Raw genomic sequence first — 20,349 nt, 5'->3', positions numbered from 1 at the left:
CACGACGCCTTTAGTCAAAGAATGGGAAGAAATGGCGAAAAAATGCTCGTTCTTTTCGGCGGCGTACGTGGGAAGGTTGGCACCTCGGAGCTATTAATCTACGGCGGCCTTATCACGGCGGAGGTGCCCCCTGCTGGTTAATACGCGAGTTTACTAACGCCATCTCCCGGCGGATGATGGAGGGAAATAGGAGGAAAAAACGACGAAGAAAAATAGGCAACGGAAATTCCCTTTTTGTTCTAAGAGAGTTCGTTTATTTACTTCGTAGGAAATACCGCTACTTTCGCGTCCGCTCTTAAGGCGGCTTCCATTAAGCCTGATAAGTCTTCTTTAAGGCGTTTACCCAAAACGAGGCTGTTTCCTCCGGCGCCTAATCGGCTTCGTTTTGGCCGCCGGAGGATAAGGTTAATATATCGTCAGGGCTCGATAAGCGTATTAATATTGGCCCGGAAAAAGACTCGGGGAAATCCAGAGCGAGAAAATTCCCGGATAGATCTTATCGTCGTATTCTGGCTTAACACTACGCGTAGTTGCAATAAGGGATTATATCTGCGACTGGAAGATGGTTCATTCGGCGCTAACGATAAGGTGAAGTCCGTAAACTCTAGGCGCAGTACACAGTCTCCACATGGAGGGAAAAATCCCTTTTTGGGGGAAAACGGACAGCTAGAGAGAGATAAAAGGGAAAATCGATTCAATGGGGATTTTCTTAGGGGAAATTTTAAAATATGTAATGTAGTACAAATTTAGCTTATCGGCAACTTAATTTGTAGAGGTCGGGGATGGTTAACCTTTATTCAATAGATAAAGCTCTCAAAATTATTCGTAAAACGTTTTGATCAAGTAATTTATGTTTCTGTATTATCCGATTAATTTTTTGATAAATTTGTAAAATTAATCGGAAAAACGACGTTTTTTCGATAAAAAGCTAAAATTTTACGAAAATACACGTTTTTTAATAATTTTCCGAAATATTAACCGGTAAATTTCTTTGTTTACATTTTCCCCCCGAAAAAAAATCAATTTAAACATGGATAATGATTAACCGTCCCCGACCTCTATTAATTTGTACCCGGAGAAACTTTAAACTTTCTTCTAGCCCTCTTCAGTGACTTTTTCGTTTGTTACTAATTCCATTTTATCGTATACATTTTAGCACAGCCAAATTTGCACTCGCGCAATTATTACGCGAGTGTCAAAGTTAGAAAAATTATAGAATTGTATTATATTATTTATCAAATAATTAAAGGGGTAATTAATGCTTTTTAAATTTAGTTTCACGCGTGACTCGTGAGTTAAATTGCAGAGAAAAAGGCTTTGAAAAGGGGGAGTTCGAATTTACATCAATAATTTTTTTTCTTATTAACGATTCCCCATTATTATTTTTTTTATGCATCGAGTAATATCGGTGGAAAAATCGATAAATATTTTTAAAAAAACCTGGAAATATCGGTGGGAAAAACCGGATAATTCATGAAAATATCGGTGGGAAAAACCGGATAATTCATGAAAATATCAGTGGGAAAAACCGGATAATTCATGAAAATATCAGTGGGAAAAACCGGGTAATTCATGAAAATATCAGTGGGAAAAACCGGGTAATTCATGAAAATATCAGTGGGAAAAACCGTGTAATTCATGAAAATATCAGTGGGAAAAACCGTGTAATTCATGAAAATATCAGTGGGAAAAACCGTGTAATTCATGAAAATATCGGTGGGAAAAACCGGGTAATTCATGAAAATATCGGTGTAAAAACCCGGATAATTCATGAAAATATCGGTGTAAAAACCCGGATAATTCATGAAAAATCAGTGGGAAAAACCGGCTAATTCATGAAAATATCAGTGGGAAAAACCGGCTAATTCATGAAAATATCAGTGGGAAAAACCGGGTAATTCATGAAAATATCAGTGGGAAAAACCGGGTAATTCGTGAAAATATCAGTGGGAAAAACCGGGTAATTCGTGAAAATATCGGTGTAAAAACCCGGATAATTCATGAAAATATCGGTGTAAAAACCCGGATAATTCATGAAAAATCAGTGGGAAAAACCGGATAACTCGTGAAAATATCGGTGTAAAAACCCGGATAATTCGTGAAAATTAGTTTGCCTATAGTTGAATGCCGATGAACCCCAATTTCACGTATTCATTTCTGGAGTAGGCCAAAAATAGAGTAGCCCCTGTAGAAGTATTCCACACGCCACACTCCGGTGTCCAGGGACAAGAGACCTACCAGGCGAACTCTGGTTTTATCGTAATTTACAAAAGCGCTTCTTAAAAGTCTTTAAATTGGACAATTAGAGTAGCTATATAGAGCAAATATTTGTTTTTAAACGTGGCAATCAATCGTAAAGAAAGATGAACACGCGATGTTTCCATTTTATACCAAACAAACGTCGATTAAATTATTTCGATTCGAAATCTCCGCCTTCGGAAAATTGCTTCAATTTTATTTTTTCGCGGTTGCCAAAGAATGGAACACTTCTTGACATTTCCATTAAATAAGTATATAAGTAAACGCCCAACGTCATCAATTTCTTTTTCTTCGGAAACGAATTTTGGTTGGTTAGGCCCCAAACCCCCGCTGCCAGTGTCTCTAAATTTAGACAGATTGTAGAAAGGCACGAGATCTAAAATAGCCAAGTTCGCATTAGCAAATGTAACGCTTTCGTTGACCAAGAGTTGAGTAACGGATTATTTTTAAGACCGAGGCTTAGCTTCAAATATTTCATTTAATTGGTGGCAGCGTTGACAGATAGCCAAAATCCAATTATAAAAATTATAGATTTCCAGTTCAAATTATAGGACACATTGTATTTGGTGGTAATTTCAATTTTGCATCTGATATACCACTGATGTTTGATAAAATTTCACTTTCAAATAAACCCATTGACGTATGGTAAAATAGAACCTTTTAAATAAAAACAAATAAAATATTAAAAATAATAAAAACACATTTATTCATCGCATTTGTCGGCTGCGATCCGATAAATTCTTCGACGGTTAACGCTTACAGTAAGAGATTTTCAGATCATAGGATTTATAGGTCATCAATATCTAAAAATTAGAAAAAACGCCCTATATAGTACACTGTTAAAATTATAGGACACCGAAAATTTTGTGGCAAAATTATAGATTTTTCCTATAATTATAGAACGTCTGGCAACGCTGATTGGTGGATCTTAAAATTCATTTTACTCGTGAAAATACGCCGCCATGTTAATGTATAAAAGCAGGTAAATAAGCCTGTAAAGGTAGTGTCGCGTGAAAAACATTCATTTTGAAATCGGTCAACTAAACTAAATGATAATATTACTGTATGATAAATATGAATATTAATATACATATCTTATAGTAGAAATGGTATGTTTTTAAAGAATTACCTGTGATTTTCTTCGTAATTTAACGTGTGAAATCTCGACAATTTTTCGTGGAGCGTGTAAACGAACTATCAGCATTTTTCGTGAACCAGAATAATATAATCGTCCTTTTTGTTAAATACATACTAAACACTCGTGAAGGAAATTAATTTAAAAATTAGAATCTAAAACGCGTTTTCACTGGTATTTGTCGTTAACAACGTAACCTTATAATCTTTCCGACCAAAACATAAAAACTACTACTCCTTTTATTCAGTAGCCCAAGTAACGAAACCATAAGTAACATAATATATAAAGTATGACACTTCCTATTGTTTTAGAGATGTAAGTCGGAAAATGTTACGGAAATTTGCAGAGCCCTTTTTTAAAGAAATTTTCCGTATTTTTCCGAAAAAAAAACAAAAAGGTTTTAATCTATATAATAAAAAGCTGTTGGTTGGGTGGTATCTAGGTAGGCTGGTAGGTAGGTTCGTTCGTCAACCGATTTTGGAGATTTATTACTCGATTTTCTGACGCTTTTCGCGCGTGCGTTCCGGGCGCGAGGGTCGCGTGGCATTTTTTTACGTACGCTGCGATCGAGTCGACTTTGATTTCCGATTTGGTTTTTAAATTCTTCAATAGAAATTTTCAAAAGGGACGAAAATGTCAGTTTCTAAAAATGCTCAAAATCTGTCGCCCCTGAGAGATGGGCCGTGTTTGTCCCAACCCACAATACACCCGAAATTTTCTCTTTCCGCCGCGGATTTCGGAGGGGGGGGGGGGGGGGGCTCGTACGAGGTAGTTTCAGAAGGCCTGTGAGTTTCGGAAACGGGGGGGGGGGTCGTTCCGATTTGAAAGTCCCGTGGATCTCTCGGCGTACGTTAGTCCGGTGGCCTTCATGCATCAGCCATTGGATACAGGGGGTTTAAAGGCGTACAGGGGGGTTTTGTACGACTGCAGGTTGAGTTATTTTTGCGGGGAAAAGGGTACCACGGAAATTCTCGCATTGGAAAGGGGGAGGGGAGTACTACGGTAATTCTCGCATGGAGAAACGGGGGAGAGGGTGCCACGGTAATTATCACATGGGTACAAAGGGGAGGAACGGTAATTATCACATGGGAAAAATGGGGAAGGGGTACTCCGGTAATTATCACATGGGGAAAAGGGGGATCAAGGGCCTTACTGGGGGTACCCCGGTAATTATTACATGGGAAAAAGGGGTTGTGGGCGTACTGGGGTGGAGTGCCTCGAAACACACAACTATCTGAGGGCCCGCCTGTAAGGCGGGCTTCTCTGCTAGTTATAATATATGAGTCTAATATTGTTCGCAAATTTAAATTTCGTGGAATTTTCGTCTTACTTTTTAGAATTCAAAATAAAAACCAAATCTCCAAACTAGTCTAGAATAAAAACTATTAAAAAGCAATATATGTTTAATTTTTTATTTTTACGATTTGCGGAAAATTTTCCGGAAATTCTTACCCATTTTTCCGGGAAATTAAGAACTCTATTTGTAATGCTAATTTCCTGACTGAACATTTTTTCGACACTGATATATTTATACAGTAGGGGGCTCTGCGCTGAGATCTAAACCTAGATTGCTATTGAAAATCAATTCGGTGATAATTTTTCCTAATAGGCACTTAAATAAAACATCTTCTAGGAAATCGCCAAGAAGTAATATTTCCAGGAGCCAGGACCTTTAAGTTAATGTTTATATAGTTTGTGCTAAGCCGTATTATGTCTAAAAAAGCTACCTGATTAAAATTGAACACAAATGTGAAAAGTTTCCATTATTTCAACAAGCACTTTATAAATAGTAACTTGCAGGTCCTGGCTCTCGAAAATATTACTTCTTGGCTATTACTAATTTTTATTATGTTACTTATGGTTTCGTTATATGTTCTTTAAAGCAACTGTCGGCAATGATAAGACCCTTGTTATTAGAGATGGCCATGAACATAGACGATTCTCCTAAAAAAATTACTTTCCTGGAGAACGTAGTGCCATCTATTAATGGCCAAGGAAGCTAAAATTCAAAATAGCGAAACGATAACGTAGTCAGATAACCATTTACAATTATTATAATTAGACAACTTATACTCTACTTTAAGTACTTAAACCTAAATTATATATCCCATTTAAAATATAAATTGTAAAAAATTACTATAAGCTATTGACAAATTTTCAAACGAGCCAATCAACGCGAGGGGTATTTTTACGTCCCGCCTTTTATGTCGAAATGTAGCTTAACTATCTTGTTTCGATTTCGACGTTAGTGACATCTGTTGAAAAAAAGAGGTACTTCACGTCGAGCCGACACTTGCTAAGGAAAGTCGTCGAAAATGTAACAACTGGCGTTGATATAGTTCTAAAACTTGGAATTCGCGAGTAACTTTCTTGGAGGTGCGTGGATCTAAATAAGCAGGCGGTCGGCCGCCATTGTTTCCTAGCATAGTCTCTCCTTTTCGTTCCAATGATCTATCACCGTATCTCGGGGCCAAAGGCTTAAGTCGCTTATCACCGTGCCTCCTCCGTTTTATTCTTCCAAGGTCCTCATTGATCTTCCGCAGTGTGTACGGGGCTTGGCAACCTAATAATAGCTTTTATACGGGATGCAACCTACTTATTCGCTTCTTTCGCGGCGATTATTTTCACTTAGAAAAGCGAGAGCGACTGGAATGACAGATTCGTCTTGTTAACTAGCCCTCGGTGCGGTTTTACACTTAAATTCTCGGAGCCATCATAGAAAGGGAAAATTTTGCGAAACAGGAAAAGATATTGCCGTAAAGTGGAGGGGATCAACCCCAGGTAGACTGCCGACTCGCTCATTAATCATCTATTCAAAAGGCTCCATTTTACGGTCAACTATATAACGGTCGTCTCGCGCGAACGAATTGATTGATGGTCAATTAAATCCCAACACGAACGAGTCCTTCATTCGCCCGGATCCAATCTTCGCTAATTTCTCGGATTTGGCAATAGACGTTTCAATAAAATCTATTCAGCGATTTGCTAGGAAGCTACTCTTTATTTGGTCCTTGTAAGGCCCGATGGTGTTGAGCGTCGACTAGAAAAACTTGCATTAGGCCTAACGAAGATTTTTTGCGTCGACGAGAAAAACTTGCGTTAGGCATAACGAAGATTTTTTGTTTCGACGAGGAAAAACTTGCGTTAGGCCTAACGAAGATTTTTTGCGTCGACGAGAAAAAATTATGTTAGGCCTAATCAAGATTTTTTATGCCATCGCGGCTATTTTAATATGAAAACGGGGAAAATTAGGGGAATTTGAATCTGAAACTATTGTGGCAACCCTGAATATGGTTTTCGGCTTAATATTTAAAGGCTTGAAATACATTGAAATTTTCAAAATGGTGTGAAGATTTAAATGGATTTAATTAGGGTTGGCCGATATCGTAATTTAACCGATTCCGATACCGATACCGATTTCACGTTTCAACCGATACCGATACCGATTTTTTTACCGATATGGCAAATCGGTACCGATACCGATTTTCCCGATTTTTTACCGATTTCCACCGATACCGATTTTTTACCGATTGTACAATTCATTAGTCATTACTAATGACTCATTAGTAATGACTAATGAATTGTAAAACCCATTGCCAATGGTCTAAATAAAATGAAGGGTGGGTTGTATTTTGAGAATAGCTGATCGAATTTAGAAAAAAATCAAAATAATTTAAATTTTTAAATTTTTAATTTTTAATATTTAGTTATTTACCTCACTTAGGTACATTTAAAAATGAAATTATACTTTCAATTTCAAAATCGGTATCGGAAGTTTTTTTTATATAATCGGGTAAAATCGGTATTTTAGACGCGAACCGATTAATCGGGAAAATCGCGATATCGGTGACCGATACCGATTTCATATCGGTTTGGGCCCAACACTAGATTTAATTTAAAGTGGAATGAACAATCAATTAATGACATATCTACTTTTAGTAGTTAAAATATTTTGGTTTAAGAATTATCAGCCACCAATTAGATGGCGTCACTAACAAGTTCTAGGGTTAAGCTATTTAAAGGTTATTGTTTTTTCCCTTTCTTAACTATAGGCTTCGAGCTTAGGAAACATAGCGCCATCTGCCTTAATATCCGTGAACTAAATATGTGAAGAAATAGCAGACGATCATTGAATTTCATTGTTTTTCGCTTGAAACTTTCAGCTGTTGTGCAGAGATAATTTTCAACGAGCAGAAAGCAACATATACTCAATTTAAAATTCGGTCGGTAGATACTTGTGACCAAAATTTAAACTACGCACGAAGCCTATTGGGTAGAAATAGTTTAAAATTTTCCCTCATTGATGTACTATATGTGAGCTATTCATCAAACGTATCACGCGGAGTATTTTCCCGAAATGACAAAAATTAAAAATTAAAAACCACGAGAGGAAAAAGTTGGCGAAAAGTGGTCGAGAGTCGAGCCACTGACGCGATGTGTAACGCGTAGTTCATAAAGTATCTTGTCAAAAATGGCCCAAATAACAGACGCCAAAAACCAGGATAAGTTTTAGTTTGTTATGATTGATAAGAGCAGAAACTTTCGCTCGACTGAGTTACTTTACACTAGATTTTTTCACAGACACGTAAGAGTGAATATTACATACGATTATATCAAGAAATTATATACGCGTACACTAGGAATGTTAAAGCGAGACCGTTGAAAAAAACGATGTTTCTTGTAGAAAAGGGTGGGGCTTCTTAACCATTTTAATAATCACGTTACGTAATACGAAAGCGAATCGCGTCAATGAGCTAGTTTCAATAACCGCCCCGCCATCTATCGGTTTTAAAAATAACTATTATTAAAGTACTTTTCATAACCAGGTAAAGCTGACGTCCTAGGTCACCAAGGATACACTGGGGTATGAAGTAGACCCCGACGCCGCGAAATTTTTGCCGGCGGCGGCGAGCCGGTCAATTTTAGTCGGCGGCGGCGGCGCGAACGGCGTGCGCCGATTTTTTTGTCGGCGGCGGCGTTGAATTAAAATACATCGGCGGCGGCGGCGTGAGCCGGCGTTTCTTTATAAAAAAAAATATTTTTATACTATAAAGTAGAAATCAACCTACCTGTGGTCCTGCTCCTGGTTTCATTTATTCCGAGTTAGGCTTTTTTTATTTACGCTAGTTTAGAATAATAATTAACAGCATATGTAACATAACTACTTATAAGTATGCCACTGTACCTTTATTCCATTCAAAAATCTTCACTAACGGTTTGTTTCACCACGAACCAGTAAAAAGGTGGACTACGTTAGATTTTAACCTTTTTATTCATCCTAGTAATTTTGGGAGTCACACTATTGGCTACTGACATATGTATTTAAGCCAATGGAAAACCTCTAAATTTAGAAGGAATTTTTTGTATCCTAATTTTAGTCAGCCCAATGTAGCTTTATTGAAATTTATATGAGTAGTTAAGAAAAAGAAAAGGTTGGGGAAAATGACCAATACGGTTCAGAGCTTTCCGAAAATGGAACAAGTCGATGTCGAAGTGGGATGGATATTTAACCAGCGTTATTAAAACCCATACAAAGCCTAGAAAAGTTAGGTCTAGGCTCAAAAGAATCTGCAAAGACCCCAACCTTGTAGATGCCCCAGAAAAGCTCAACCTGAATTTTAACTATTTTTTCCAGTAAACCTGCTTCTTTTATTTGACCTTGGATTATTAATCCCAGATTTGACAATGCAAATTTATTTTAGAACCTGAGTTTCCGAAAACTTCATTAATTTGCATATTAATTGACAGTATATTGTAATTCATTTTAGCTCTTAAGCCTTGGCTGTTCAAACCTGTTTGTCAAGATTCAAGATTTCTTTATTGACCTGTAAAATTACAACCCAATTGCAACAGGGCGGCTCACCAAACCTGAGGAAGCGTGGTCTATTTGGCATATATCACATATCATATCACGTGTTATCACAAATATCATATAATATATCATCAAAAACTTTGATATTTCATAAGTGTTCCAAATGAGTGAAAAAAAATTAAAGCAGATAAGGATATGGCATATAAAATAATGGTAGTCTGTTTATCAAACGTAGAGCTAATTGTGCGACGACATAATCGGCATTTGAGATTCGATGACGTCAAATATTACGTTGGATTCGGATGACGCAATATCTGTGAAACAAACCGTTAGTGAAGAAATAGAGCTAGTGGCATTCTTATTTTAATTGTGTTACTTGTGTTAACAGCATATAATAGTTCCGTCTTCATAACGTTGCAATTGTCCAAAGTAATTCCAAGCTTCGCTACTGCTGAAAACCCCAAAAACCGCGTGGCAGCATTTTAGACAGAATTAATCGGCGTCGCGCTGGAAAATAATCGGCGGCGGCGGCGCGCCGACTAAAATTTCAAATCGGCGGCGGCGTTGAAAAAAAAGCGGCGCCGGCGCGTAACTTGGCGGCGTCGGGGTCTAGTATGAAGTCAAAGTACCATTGTCGTCTGCTTTTATCTAACTGTGCATGCGCCGATTAGACTTGGTAACATGACGTCACACCCTACCTTTGACTATGGCCGCCATGCTGGTATGGTTTTTTTTATCCCAATTGGAAAAAGCATGGATGACGTATTATCTACGTCATGTTTCCAAATCGCTATTGAAACTGGCTTATTGATTATTCATACACTAAAAATATTTAACGAACATCATCTCCATTACAATGTAACGTTACAAATTATGTCATTTTACCCAGGGTTACAAAATATTGTAAGTTCAACTTTTTGAAAAATCAAGCTAGTGTATCATATTGTAGGTTCCTAGGGGCTAATATAATACCAGAATTAAATGAACCGAATTTATCGAAATAGTGCTCAGAATCGGCGCTAATACATTACCAGAAGTAAATGAAGATAAGTTATCGAAATAGTGCTCAGAATCGGGGCTAATATAATACCAGAAGTAAATGAACCAAAGTTATCGAAATAGTGCTCAGAATTGGGGTTAATATAATACCAGAAGTAAATGATCCGAAGTTATCGAAATAGTGCTCAGAATCCGGGCTAATATAATACCAGAAGTAAATGAACCAAAGTTATCGAAATAGTGCTCAGAATTGGGGTTAATATAATACCAGAAGTAAATGAACCGAAGTTATCGAAATAGTGCTCAGAATCCGGGCTAATATAATACCAGAAGTAAATGATCCGAAGTTATCGAAATAGCGATCAGAATCGGAAGGCGTTTTCCTGATGAAAATGATGAGAAAATCTAGTCAAATAAAAGCTAATTTCCATCCCCGTCTTTTGACGCGATAAATTTCACTTGGGAATTGTGGGTATATCTATTTCTATGAATAAAAAATGTTTTTTTTTCGGCAAAATTTCAAATTTGAGGTCAAAATGTAACTTCATAGGTAAAACGCCCCCAACTTGGGGAGTATAGCAGTCTGATAACTTCGGTTCATTTACTTTTGATAATACGGGAAACAAATACGGGTACCGCATATTTTTAATAAATGAGAACCCTGGAGGTAGAAAAGAGGTATCAATTATATAGATAACAGGGGAGAAACACAGTGTATAGATTTCCTATTTTAATTCGTTATTCTTATCGAGTGGCTTCATTTTTCTTTTGTCAGTATACAAGACGAACCCGGCGAGCTGGCCGGGGGAGAATGGACGAGGAGTGACCATCCCCAAGGAAGAGGAGAGCCTCAAGAACGAGAAGTTCAAGCTCAACCAGTTCAACCTCTTGGCCAGCGATCGCATCGCCCTCAATCGCTCCTTGCAAGACGTGCGCATGGACTCGTGAGTTACCCCTCCCATTGTTCATTATCGGCCATCTGTAGCCCCCCAGGAGACTAACCCGTTGTCTTACAAACTCGTTTTGACGAGCCTTCGATCATCTCGCTGGCGTTCGAGGAATTTTAAACCCTCAGCCGAACAGCTTAGGACCGATTTTAGCTTCAAGTGTTTGGCGCAATAGCGTGCTGATAATGTTCTCCGTCTCGTATTTCCCGCCGGGTAAATATATTATTAGAGGAAATAGGCTTTATGCGAAATCGTACGACGTGTTTTCTCGATGAAATATTCTTGAACCAGTTATTGGTTTAGCTAGTTCGAATCGTATTAGCCGTTGGGAAATTTCCAGCCTCTTTGACTTTCCAGCGTAAGTATATGTGTAAACTCAGTTTAGAACCACTTAAATGTCGCGTAAACCAGACATATTCTAAGCTCGGTAAAATATAATATATATTTAGTCTAGCGGAAATAGTTTAGAAATTTATCCTTCAAAGTGGATTGCCGGAGTGGTTAGCACTTTCGCCTCGTTTGATCCCAGCTTATGACACCCGCTGGTTAAAGAGGTTTCCCCCTGAGTTCTTCGGTTTCCCTTTTCCATAAAAACTTGTGAAGGTTAATTTTAAGCAGTGTTGCCAATGTGTGGGATAAATCCCACATTGTGGGATTTTTAACGATTTTTGGGCTATGTGGGATAAAGGGATTTTTAATCGAAAGTCATTGATTTTGTGGGATTTTTGACCTTAAATGTTTTATTATTGTTTTTGAAAAACCACTTATTTTTCTATGCTGATAGCCGCCCCTTAGGCTAGAGCTAGCCTAGCCTAGTACACATAGTGATGCAGCTCATAAACATAGCTAGACACATAGAATTACACAAATTAGCAATGTATTCGAATCGTCGAATATTAACAGACTATTAGCTTTTTGGGAATAAAATTGAATAAAAAAAATTGTAATTTCTAATAGTATTTTCAAAACGTTTTTGTTACCAGCCTCCTACGCGTTGTAACCCGGCCATCGGTTTAAAGGCATTATAAGTCGCTAGATGACTTCGGTATTAGCCTAGCTGATTATTATTATGAATTTGTGGCCAATAAAATGTATATTATTTTAAATATTATGGATTCAATTCTCGCAATTTCATACCTGTAAGATTTTTTATATATTCTATTGAATTGCTGCCTCTTAGAAACTACTACATCATAATAAAATTGAAAAAAATCGTAATATATTTATGAAAATTAAATATAGATGTAACTTAAAATTTAAAAATTCCCCTCGTAAATAAAACCTGTTCAGTGATTTGCCTAGAAGTATAGTAATACAGAGATCCAGGACATACTTGTAAAAGCGTTACATTTTAAAGCGCGCTCTGATGAATATTTCAAAGATCTCGTTCAATTTCGCATAATAGGTGATTCCGAAAAAGATTGGTGATCACATGATTTGGTTACTTTCTGTTGTATGGTTAAAGTATTTGAGCACGTGATTCTTTTTTCATAATCAACGCACGCGAAATCGCGTGAGCCACAATCTACTAATATATCAAGAGCGCGCGCCCAAAAAACTAAATCTTTTATACATGTATTTGTCGATTATATTTCAGAATCACCCATTCGCCTGCTGAAAAAAAACAAAATGCGCGCGCGCTATCAACTTTAGCCTAACAAATAAAACTAACATTTGATTCAGTGTCTAGCGCATGCGCGTAGAGAAGGACCTTCAATAAAACATCTTCAAGGAAATCGCCAAGAAGTAATGCTTCCAAAAGCCAGGATATGCAAGTCACTGTTTATTTGGTGTTTGTTGAAATAATGAAAATTTATCACCTGTAAGGTAGGCAACAAGTGTTTCCTTTTAACCAGGTAGCTTTTCTTGACACATTAATTAAGGCTTAGCAAAAACACGACGTTCTGTTTACAGGTTAAAAGTTTCCATTATTTCAACAATGACTATAAGCTTCGTGCGTAGTTTTAAATTGAATATATGAAAGTTGTGAAGATAATTTTGAACGAGCAGACGACAGCTGAAAGTTCAACCGAAAATTTTTGAAATTCAAAAGTCGTCTGATATATCTTCACATATTTAGTTCACGGATATTAAGGCAGATGGCGCTATATTTCCTTAGCTCGAAGCCTATATAAACAGCTAGGAGCAACAAACACAGCACAAAGAGAACGCAACCTGTCAAAAGTCGTGCATTTTCTTGTGTACATTTTTCATTGGTTAGACGCTTAGAAAATTCGGAAATTGTTTCTTCCCCCGTTCCGTAAAACGTTCAGCGTAAGGCTCGTGCAATGAAATTTGTACACAACATTGCGTTAGCGTGTTTAAAAGCTAGCTGCGTTCTCATTGTGTTTGCACTTGGCACGGTTGCCACACGTTAGGGAAATCAGGGAAAAGTCAGGGAATTTAAAAATGGGCCTAAAAGTCGGGGTATTTTAAGATTTTGTAAAAAATTAAGGGAAAAGTCAGGGAATTCAATTTTCTTTGACACTTTTTTTGAAGGTAATTTTACTCTATGACAAATTCTATGATTATCATTTATTTCTTGAAAGTTTGGCTAATTTTATCACCATTGCAATAACCTTTTTACAGAAATATAAGTCCATTTAAATTTATTAACTCTTAATAAAAGTAAAATGTATCATAAAAGTTGAATCTGAAATTTTGTGGCAAACCTGGTTTGTTGCTCCAAGATAAAAAGTAACTTGCGGGTCCTGGCTCTTGGAAATATTACTTCTTGTCAATTTCCTTGAAGGGGTTTTATTGAAGCGCCTAACAAAAAGCCTTTTCTATTTGAGAAGTATCGATTTTTCACCCTTTTTGATGTCATTATAGATGTAAAAGCAAGTCGTACTCGAGGCACTTGCCCACCACAAGCATCGTGATAGTGTTCCACAACGAAGCCTGGTCAACCCTCTTGAGAACCATTTACAGCGTCATCCGGACTTCCCCCAGAGCGCTGCTCAAGGATATCATCTTGGTGGATGACGCCAGTGAAAGAGGTACATTTTCCTCCTCTTCTCGCAAGACGAATTAATTCACGAACCTCGCTTCTTTTACTTCCCAAATAAAAGAAGCCCTAGGTCCCTTTTTGAGTTTTTTCCCAAAACGTCGGAATGAAGATTTTATCTTTCGCGCTATAAAACAGAAGCCTACTCTTATTTATCGTTCTTGGCGGTTTTCTAATGGGTCCGCCGATGCCCGTTTCATCCGCCTCTGACCAAAGGGAAAAATACATTCCTTTTCGAGCTAGACGTCCCGCGAAACTACCCAACGCGTTCCTTTCTATTCTCCCGCTTAATGTTGTCTTACGCGTTACCCAGTTTCTTTAATATTCTAAGCGCGTGAATTATTTTTCCGTTATCGTAACGGATATCACGCCGGCTATAGGCGTTCCGGGATATTTCTTAACGTACATATCGCCATCTCGCGTGGAATTTTAACGATCTAATGGTTATGCGATATCTTATACCATATGTCTATAATATTGTTCCATAAGTTTGTCACTTTGGGGTATATTTTACTGAGAGCTAGTAACGGAGTGACGTCATCACAAGAAGAAAATCTCCCCCTAGCGAGGCGCTGTCAAAGGCTACGTGTGACGCGTTAACAAGCGGATGCAAAACGGCGACGAAGCGCGTAATGCAGTCTGTCTTGTGATTAGCTCTCAGTAAAAATTTTGCATGTGAAGAATAGGAAGTGTCACACTTATGTTTAAAATTATACACTTATGCTTATACCGATAGTCTGGCGTGGTGGTAAATCTGTATACCCGATAAATACCCACGGGTATCCATAATCTAACACTATTTAAAACCTACTTTTCAAAAAGGTACCAGTTATATTCGCTAAAATCCTTAAATAATACATTAATGTGTCACCATAAGTAACTTAATTTTTAAGAATGACACTTCCTATTTTTTAATGCTGATTTCCAACACTGACATTCTGGCCAAGCTTCGATTTGGACTCTCACTCGTAGTGATTAGTCCTTGCTAGAAGTATATTTCGCAATTTTTCGACCCTGACAATTTCGCTATAAGCTTCGATTTGGACTCGCACTCGAACCGACTACTATATTCGTCCTTGGTAGAAGTAAATTTCGCCTTAGGCATATTTAGACACTAGGGGGCTCTGTTCTGAGCTAAACCTGGATTGCGTAACAGCTCTGAAAATTAAAAAAATCAATTTTAAAAAATGTTATTTTTCGTAGAATTTTTGGGCAAACAACTGGAGGACTACGTAGCGAAAATGGAAGTTCCTGTGAAAGTTCTTCGTACCGGAAGGCGATCGGGATTGATCCGCGCCAGGTTATTGGGGGCAAAGGTCACCCAAGGTCAAGTCATTATCTTCTTGGACGCCCATTGCGAGTGTACGAGAGGATGGCTAGAGCCACTACTAGCCAGAGTGGCCGAAGATAGGTATGGAACTCCGTTGCTTAGAAATTAGAACCTTCTGAGACCTTGTGAGCGTCATTCAAACTAAGAAACGCTCCTCCTCGTAGCCCCTGTCACATTTGAGGGTAAAATCGCTTATAAACTCGGTTTGCATGTGGGCGAAATCGCGTCATCCCGGTTCGCTTATAGCCAAGGCTTAAAGGGGAACGGTCAAGCTTTAGCCAGCTAGATAGGCCTAGAGCCCATTTAAAACTAAAATTTATGGCGAAAACCGCATCAAAAAATATTGAGTGGTTAATTTTTAATAAAATAAAGAAATTTCGGGAAATCGAAAAGCGCGCATCCGCCGCGATTTTAAAAGTTAGGATAGTTCGCAAATCGCTCATACGGGGTTAGGGGCGCTGGCGGAAGCCCCTAAGATGGCGGCGAAAATCCAAACCCAAACACCTGGCGTTATTTTTCGTTTGAACTTTTTGGGCCAAAAGCTATTTTTTCAAGACAAAAAAAGGACATTCTCTCCCCTTCACGCCGCCGGGTGTTTTTCGGCAAACGTCGCCGCCGACCGAATTTAAATCGGCGCTATGATCTACCTATATACCAGCGGTTCGCAAAAGGTGTTTGGCGGAACCCTGGGGTTCCGTGGAAGGGTCACAGGGGTTCCGATAATTTGAAGCGCGGCCATCTTTGTGTCAAGATTCTTTTTATATAAGTAAAAAAAAATGAGTTGGGGTTCCCGCAGAATTAGCTGGATAATTTAGGGTTCCATAGCAAAAAAAAATTGGGAACCGCTGCTATATACTATTTGTAAAGAGTATAGTCATAAATACCTTTAAATAATCGACTAACTCCTACCCAAACAGGACGCGAGTGGTCTGTCCCATTATCGACGTCATCAGCGACGAAACCTTCGAGTACGTCACAGCGTCGGACATGACGTGGGGCGGCTTCAACTGGAAGCTTAATTTCCGGTGGTACCACGTTCCCAAGAGAGAGATGGACCGGAGGAAAGGAGATAGGTCACTTCCGCTCAGGTATAAATACTCACGAGGAGACATCCCGAGATGTTTCTCCCGATTGTTTTCAAACTCGGGGTTAAGTTGACCTTCGTGCGCCTTGAAAGCTTCTAAAGGGAAAAGTTTCAATGGCAACTCACGGATTCTATTTGACTTTTTCAAATAATCAAAATTTTGGCAAAACAATTGGGTAAAATTGGATAAAGTGGGGTAAAATTGGATAAAGTGGGGTAAAATTGGATAAAGTGGGGTAAAATTGGATAAAGTGGGGTAAAATTGGGTAAAGTGGGGTAAAATTGGGTAAAGTGGGGTAAAATTGGGTAAAGTGGGGTAAAATTGGGTAAAGTGGGGTAAAATTGGGTAAAGTGGGGTAAAATTGGGTAAATTCAATAAAATTTCCGTATAATCGCAAGGGTTTACAATCCGAATTTGAGTTGTGAATAACATTTTTGGTTGCCATGGCAAAACGAATGTCCATTGAAACTTTTCCCTTTTCGAGCTTTCAAGATACATGAAGGTCTACTGAACCCCCGAGTTTGAAGAAAATCGTGGAGAAACACGTCTGGTTGTCTCCTTTGTAAGTCGTGAACAGGGAACTAACTCGACTTTGATCAAAGGACACCGACGATGGCCGGTGGTCTATTCGCGATAGACCGAGACTACTTCGAGGAACTGGGCAAGTACGACGAAGGAATGGACATCTGGGGCGGAGAGAACTTGGAGTTGTCTTTCAGGGTAAGATGATCATTTGGATGATACGAAGACAGTCCACTAATTAGGTTGCCGATAGATTTGGATGTGCGGCGGGACGCTGGAGATCGTGACGTGCTCTCACGTCGGCCACGTCTTCCGGAAGTCGACGCCGTACACCTTCCCTGGCGGGACTAGTCGCATTGTCAACCACAACAACGCCCGCTTGGCCGAAGTCTGGCTCGACGAGTGGAGGGAGTTCTATTACGCCCTAAATCCAGGTTATTCAATCAGTTCTTACCGCGACCATATGTAAATACATTTTCTTTGATGAAACCTTGTTTACGGGATATTACGTCACGTACAGTCCCGGACAAAAGTTTCTGGACACTTTATTTTTCAAATATTTTTAAGACTGCTTATAGTAGAAAGTCAAATGATACCTTTTTGGAAAGGTTAAAAAACGGAGAATAATAATGTGATGAAATATATGACCAAGGCTTAAAAAACTAAAACATCGCCTTTTCAACCAATAGAAATTCGAGAAATTCGTGCACGTGACAAACAGCAATCGACGCGCGGAATTGTTCCCTTTCCATAACCGGTTTCGGTTTCAAAATCGGACAAGTGGTTCCGGAAATATTGAAGAAAAGCCAAAACCAAAAATCAAGTTTTTTAAGCCTAATCGAAATTTATTTCAAATTAAAGTAAGTTTTAGTTGGCAGCGAGGAATCGCACGACGCCCCGGTTATACGATTTTTTTCAGTTTTTGACGGTGTTTTACGATATTTCTTCGTAGTGTTTTCGGAATTTTAGGATATTGAAATATGATTTCAATACAAAGAAATATCGTAAAACACCGTCAAAAACTGAATTAATGGCTCCAAAAGTCGCTTGATGACTTAGGCCTAAGGTGGTGCCTTGGGTATTAGCCTAGCTGATTATTATTATTATTATTATTATTTAAGATTTTGCGATTTTAGACAAAGTGTACGGGATTTTGGTAAATGTCCGACCCCTCTCGTAATTTAAATTAATTTTTATTAAAAACGAGAGTAACCGGGATTGGGAAATAATGTAGTTAAACTCGAACACGTTAATTTAAATTAGTTTTTAAACAAACCGATATTTTCGAGTTACCGGGTTTTGGAAATAAGGTAGTGAAACCGAATTATGGCGTGACGTCATGCTGCCTAGTCCTTATTGAACATTTCGTGTGAAACAAGGTCTCATTTAAACGTTATGCAGAGTAAATATCATATGTTCCGTATGCCGGTACCTTACGCCTAATATTTGAGTGGATTCTGAAATTGAACTACTTTAATTAGGCGCAAAACAAGTGGACATTGGTGACGTATCCGAGCGCAAAGACCTGCGTGACAGGTTAAAGTGCAAGAGCTTCCGCTGGTATCTGGAGAACATCTACCCCGAGTCGCAAATGCCTTTGGACTACTACTATTTGGGAGAGGTAAGTTCCTTGGACGCAGTGATGCCAGATCGAGGGATATTTCCCTAGATAAAGTAAAAGGGAAATCAGACCGGAAATGGTGGAGATGATTTTAAAACGAAGCTATTAAAAATTCAGAAGATCTGACTAAATTGATTAGATTAATAAACAATATTAGATATTAATTATGGGTATATAGTTCGATATTGAAAATATAGATGGCGCTTACGGTTTTAGAACTGGAACGTACTGAACTGAACTCCCATCAAAGACTGAGGGGGCAATTTTTGTCGGGGGGAATACAACATAACCGGATTTTATGAAAACACCTATTGACAAAACTTATGTAACAATATTATAGACTTATGTAAATATGAATATATCTCCGATTTTGGAAAAAGTAGGGAATTTTTGCTCAGATAAATAAAATTTGAACGCTGTGAAAGGGAAATTTAATTTTCGCGATCTGGCATCACTGCATAGACGCGAAGGTCAACCGTCATCGACTCACTTAATTAAACTCGTTAATATTAGATACGAAATTCGGACACTAATAACTGCCTGGACACCTTCGGCCGAAAGAGCGGGGAGAATGTAGCCATGGGATCGTGTCACGGACTGGGCGGAAACCAGGTAACTACGGAAAACTCATCCGGGCTTCCACAGCGGCCACTAATTAAATTTCTCTCTCGTTCTTCGCTCGCAGGTTTTCGCTTACACCAAAGGCAAGCAGATTATGTCAGACGACAATTGTCTCGACGTTTCGTCGTCAAGAGGAAACGTTAAATTAATTAGATGCCACGGAATGGGCGGAAATCAAATGTGGAAGTATGACAAAGAGGTAAAAAATAATTAAGCTTTTTTTAACCATTGGGAAATTTTCGTTTGAAACGGGCATAAAGTCTTAAGTTTAAAAGGTCAAGCTTTAACCAGTTAGATAGCCCTATAGCCCGTTAAAAACTAAAATTTATGGCGAAAACCGCATTAAAAAATATTCAGCTCGGTTAATTTTTAATAAAATAAAGATATTTCCGGAAAACGAAAAACGCGCGTCCGCCGCGACAGCTGGTGAGAAACCGGTGAGACACTCCTTGCTTGATTAAAATTGAAAAACCATATGAAAGCGCATGCTGCTGAAGACGCGAAAGATTTTTTATTTTGCACGCGCGTCGCGTTCCAGCTATACCAGACCTAAGCCTAAATTGCGCGATTTCCAAAGTTAGGATAGTTCGCAAATCGCTCACTAAGGTCGTGCTGGAGCTGGCGATACACCTTAAGATGGCGGCGAAAATTCAAACCCAAATACTTGGCGTTATTTTGCGTTTAAACTTTTTGGGCCAAAAACTATTTTTTCAAGACAAATAAGGTACGTCTTGTTGATCTTTTGATATGCAAATAAGGCGATATTTGGAAAAGTTTGGCCGTTCCCCTTTAATTGCGCAGAATTAACTTGTTTTTTTTTATCAAACCATATGTAACCAGATAACATAATGATATTTCTATAAAAAAAACGTAGAATGAGGCTCTGGAAATGTTTTTAGATAAAAGGGGGCGCTGCCAGCATTAGGGGAATCAATCAGCCTTTATGCCACTCGCGTGCAGGAGACACCGCGTGCAATTAAAAAAAATCGGTGCGTTGTCGCCGTCGGTCCC

The 20,349-nt window shown here is 38.5% G+C and overlaps 1 protein-coding gene across 3 annotated transcripts in view; it reads left to right on the top strand.

Moving 5' to 3' along the window:
• The window catches only part of Pgant5 (polypeptide N-acetylgalactosaminyltransferase 5), a 244,869-nt gene that overhangs the window by 220,699 nt on the left and 3,821 nt on the right, over positions 1-20,349 (top strand). For all 3 annotated transcript variants that reach the window (XM_090160009.1, XM_090160010.1, XM_090160011.1), the window contains 9 exons: positions 10,981-11,149; positions 13,985-14,151; positions 15,363-15,570; positions 16,407-16,577; positions 17,177-17,294; positions 17,350-17,530; positions 18,578-18,717; positions 19,231-19,329; positions 19,403-19,537. In XM_090160009.1, coding sequence (XP_090016135.1) covers positions 10,981-11,149; positions 13,985-14,151; positions 15,363-15,570; positions 16,407-16,577; positions 17,177-17,294; positions 17,350-17,530; positions 18,578-18,717; positions 19,231-19,329; positions 19,403-19,537 — 1,388 coding nt within the window. The remainder of the gene's footprint in view (positions 1-10,980; positions 11,150-13,984; positions 14,152-15,362; positions 15,571-16,406; positions 16,578-17,176; positions 17,295-17,349; positions 17,531-18,577; positions 18,718-19,230; positions 19,330-19,402; positions 19,538-20,349) is intronic.

This window comes from Leiobunum rupestre, chromosome 10 (genome assembly GCF_980474605.1).
Source record: "Leiobunum rupestre chromosome 10, qqLeiRupe1.1.hap1, whole genome shotgun sequence".
Lineage (NCBI taxonomy): Eukaryota > Metazoa > Arthropoda > Arachnida > Opiliones > Sclerosomatidae > Leiobunum > Leiobunum rupestre.
The sequence above is the reverse complement of the archived record's forward strand: the minus strand, read 5'-3'. Positions and strand labels throughout refer to the sequence as shown.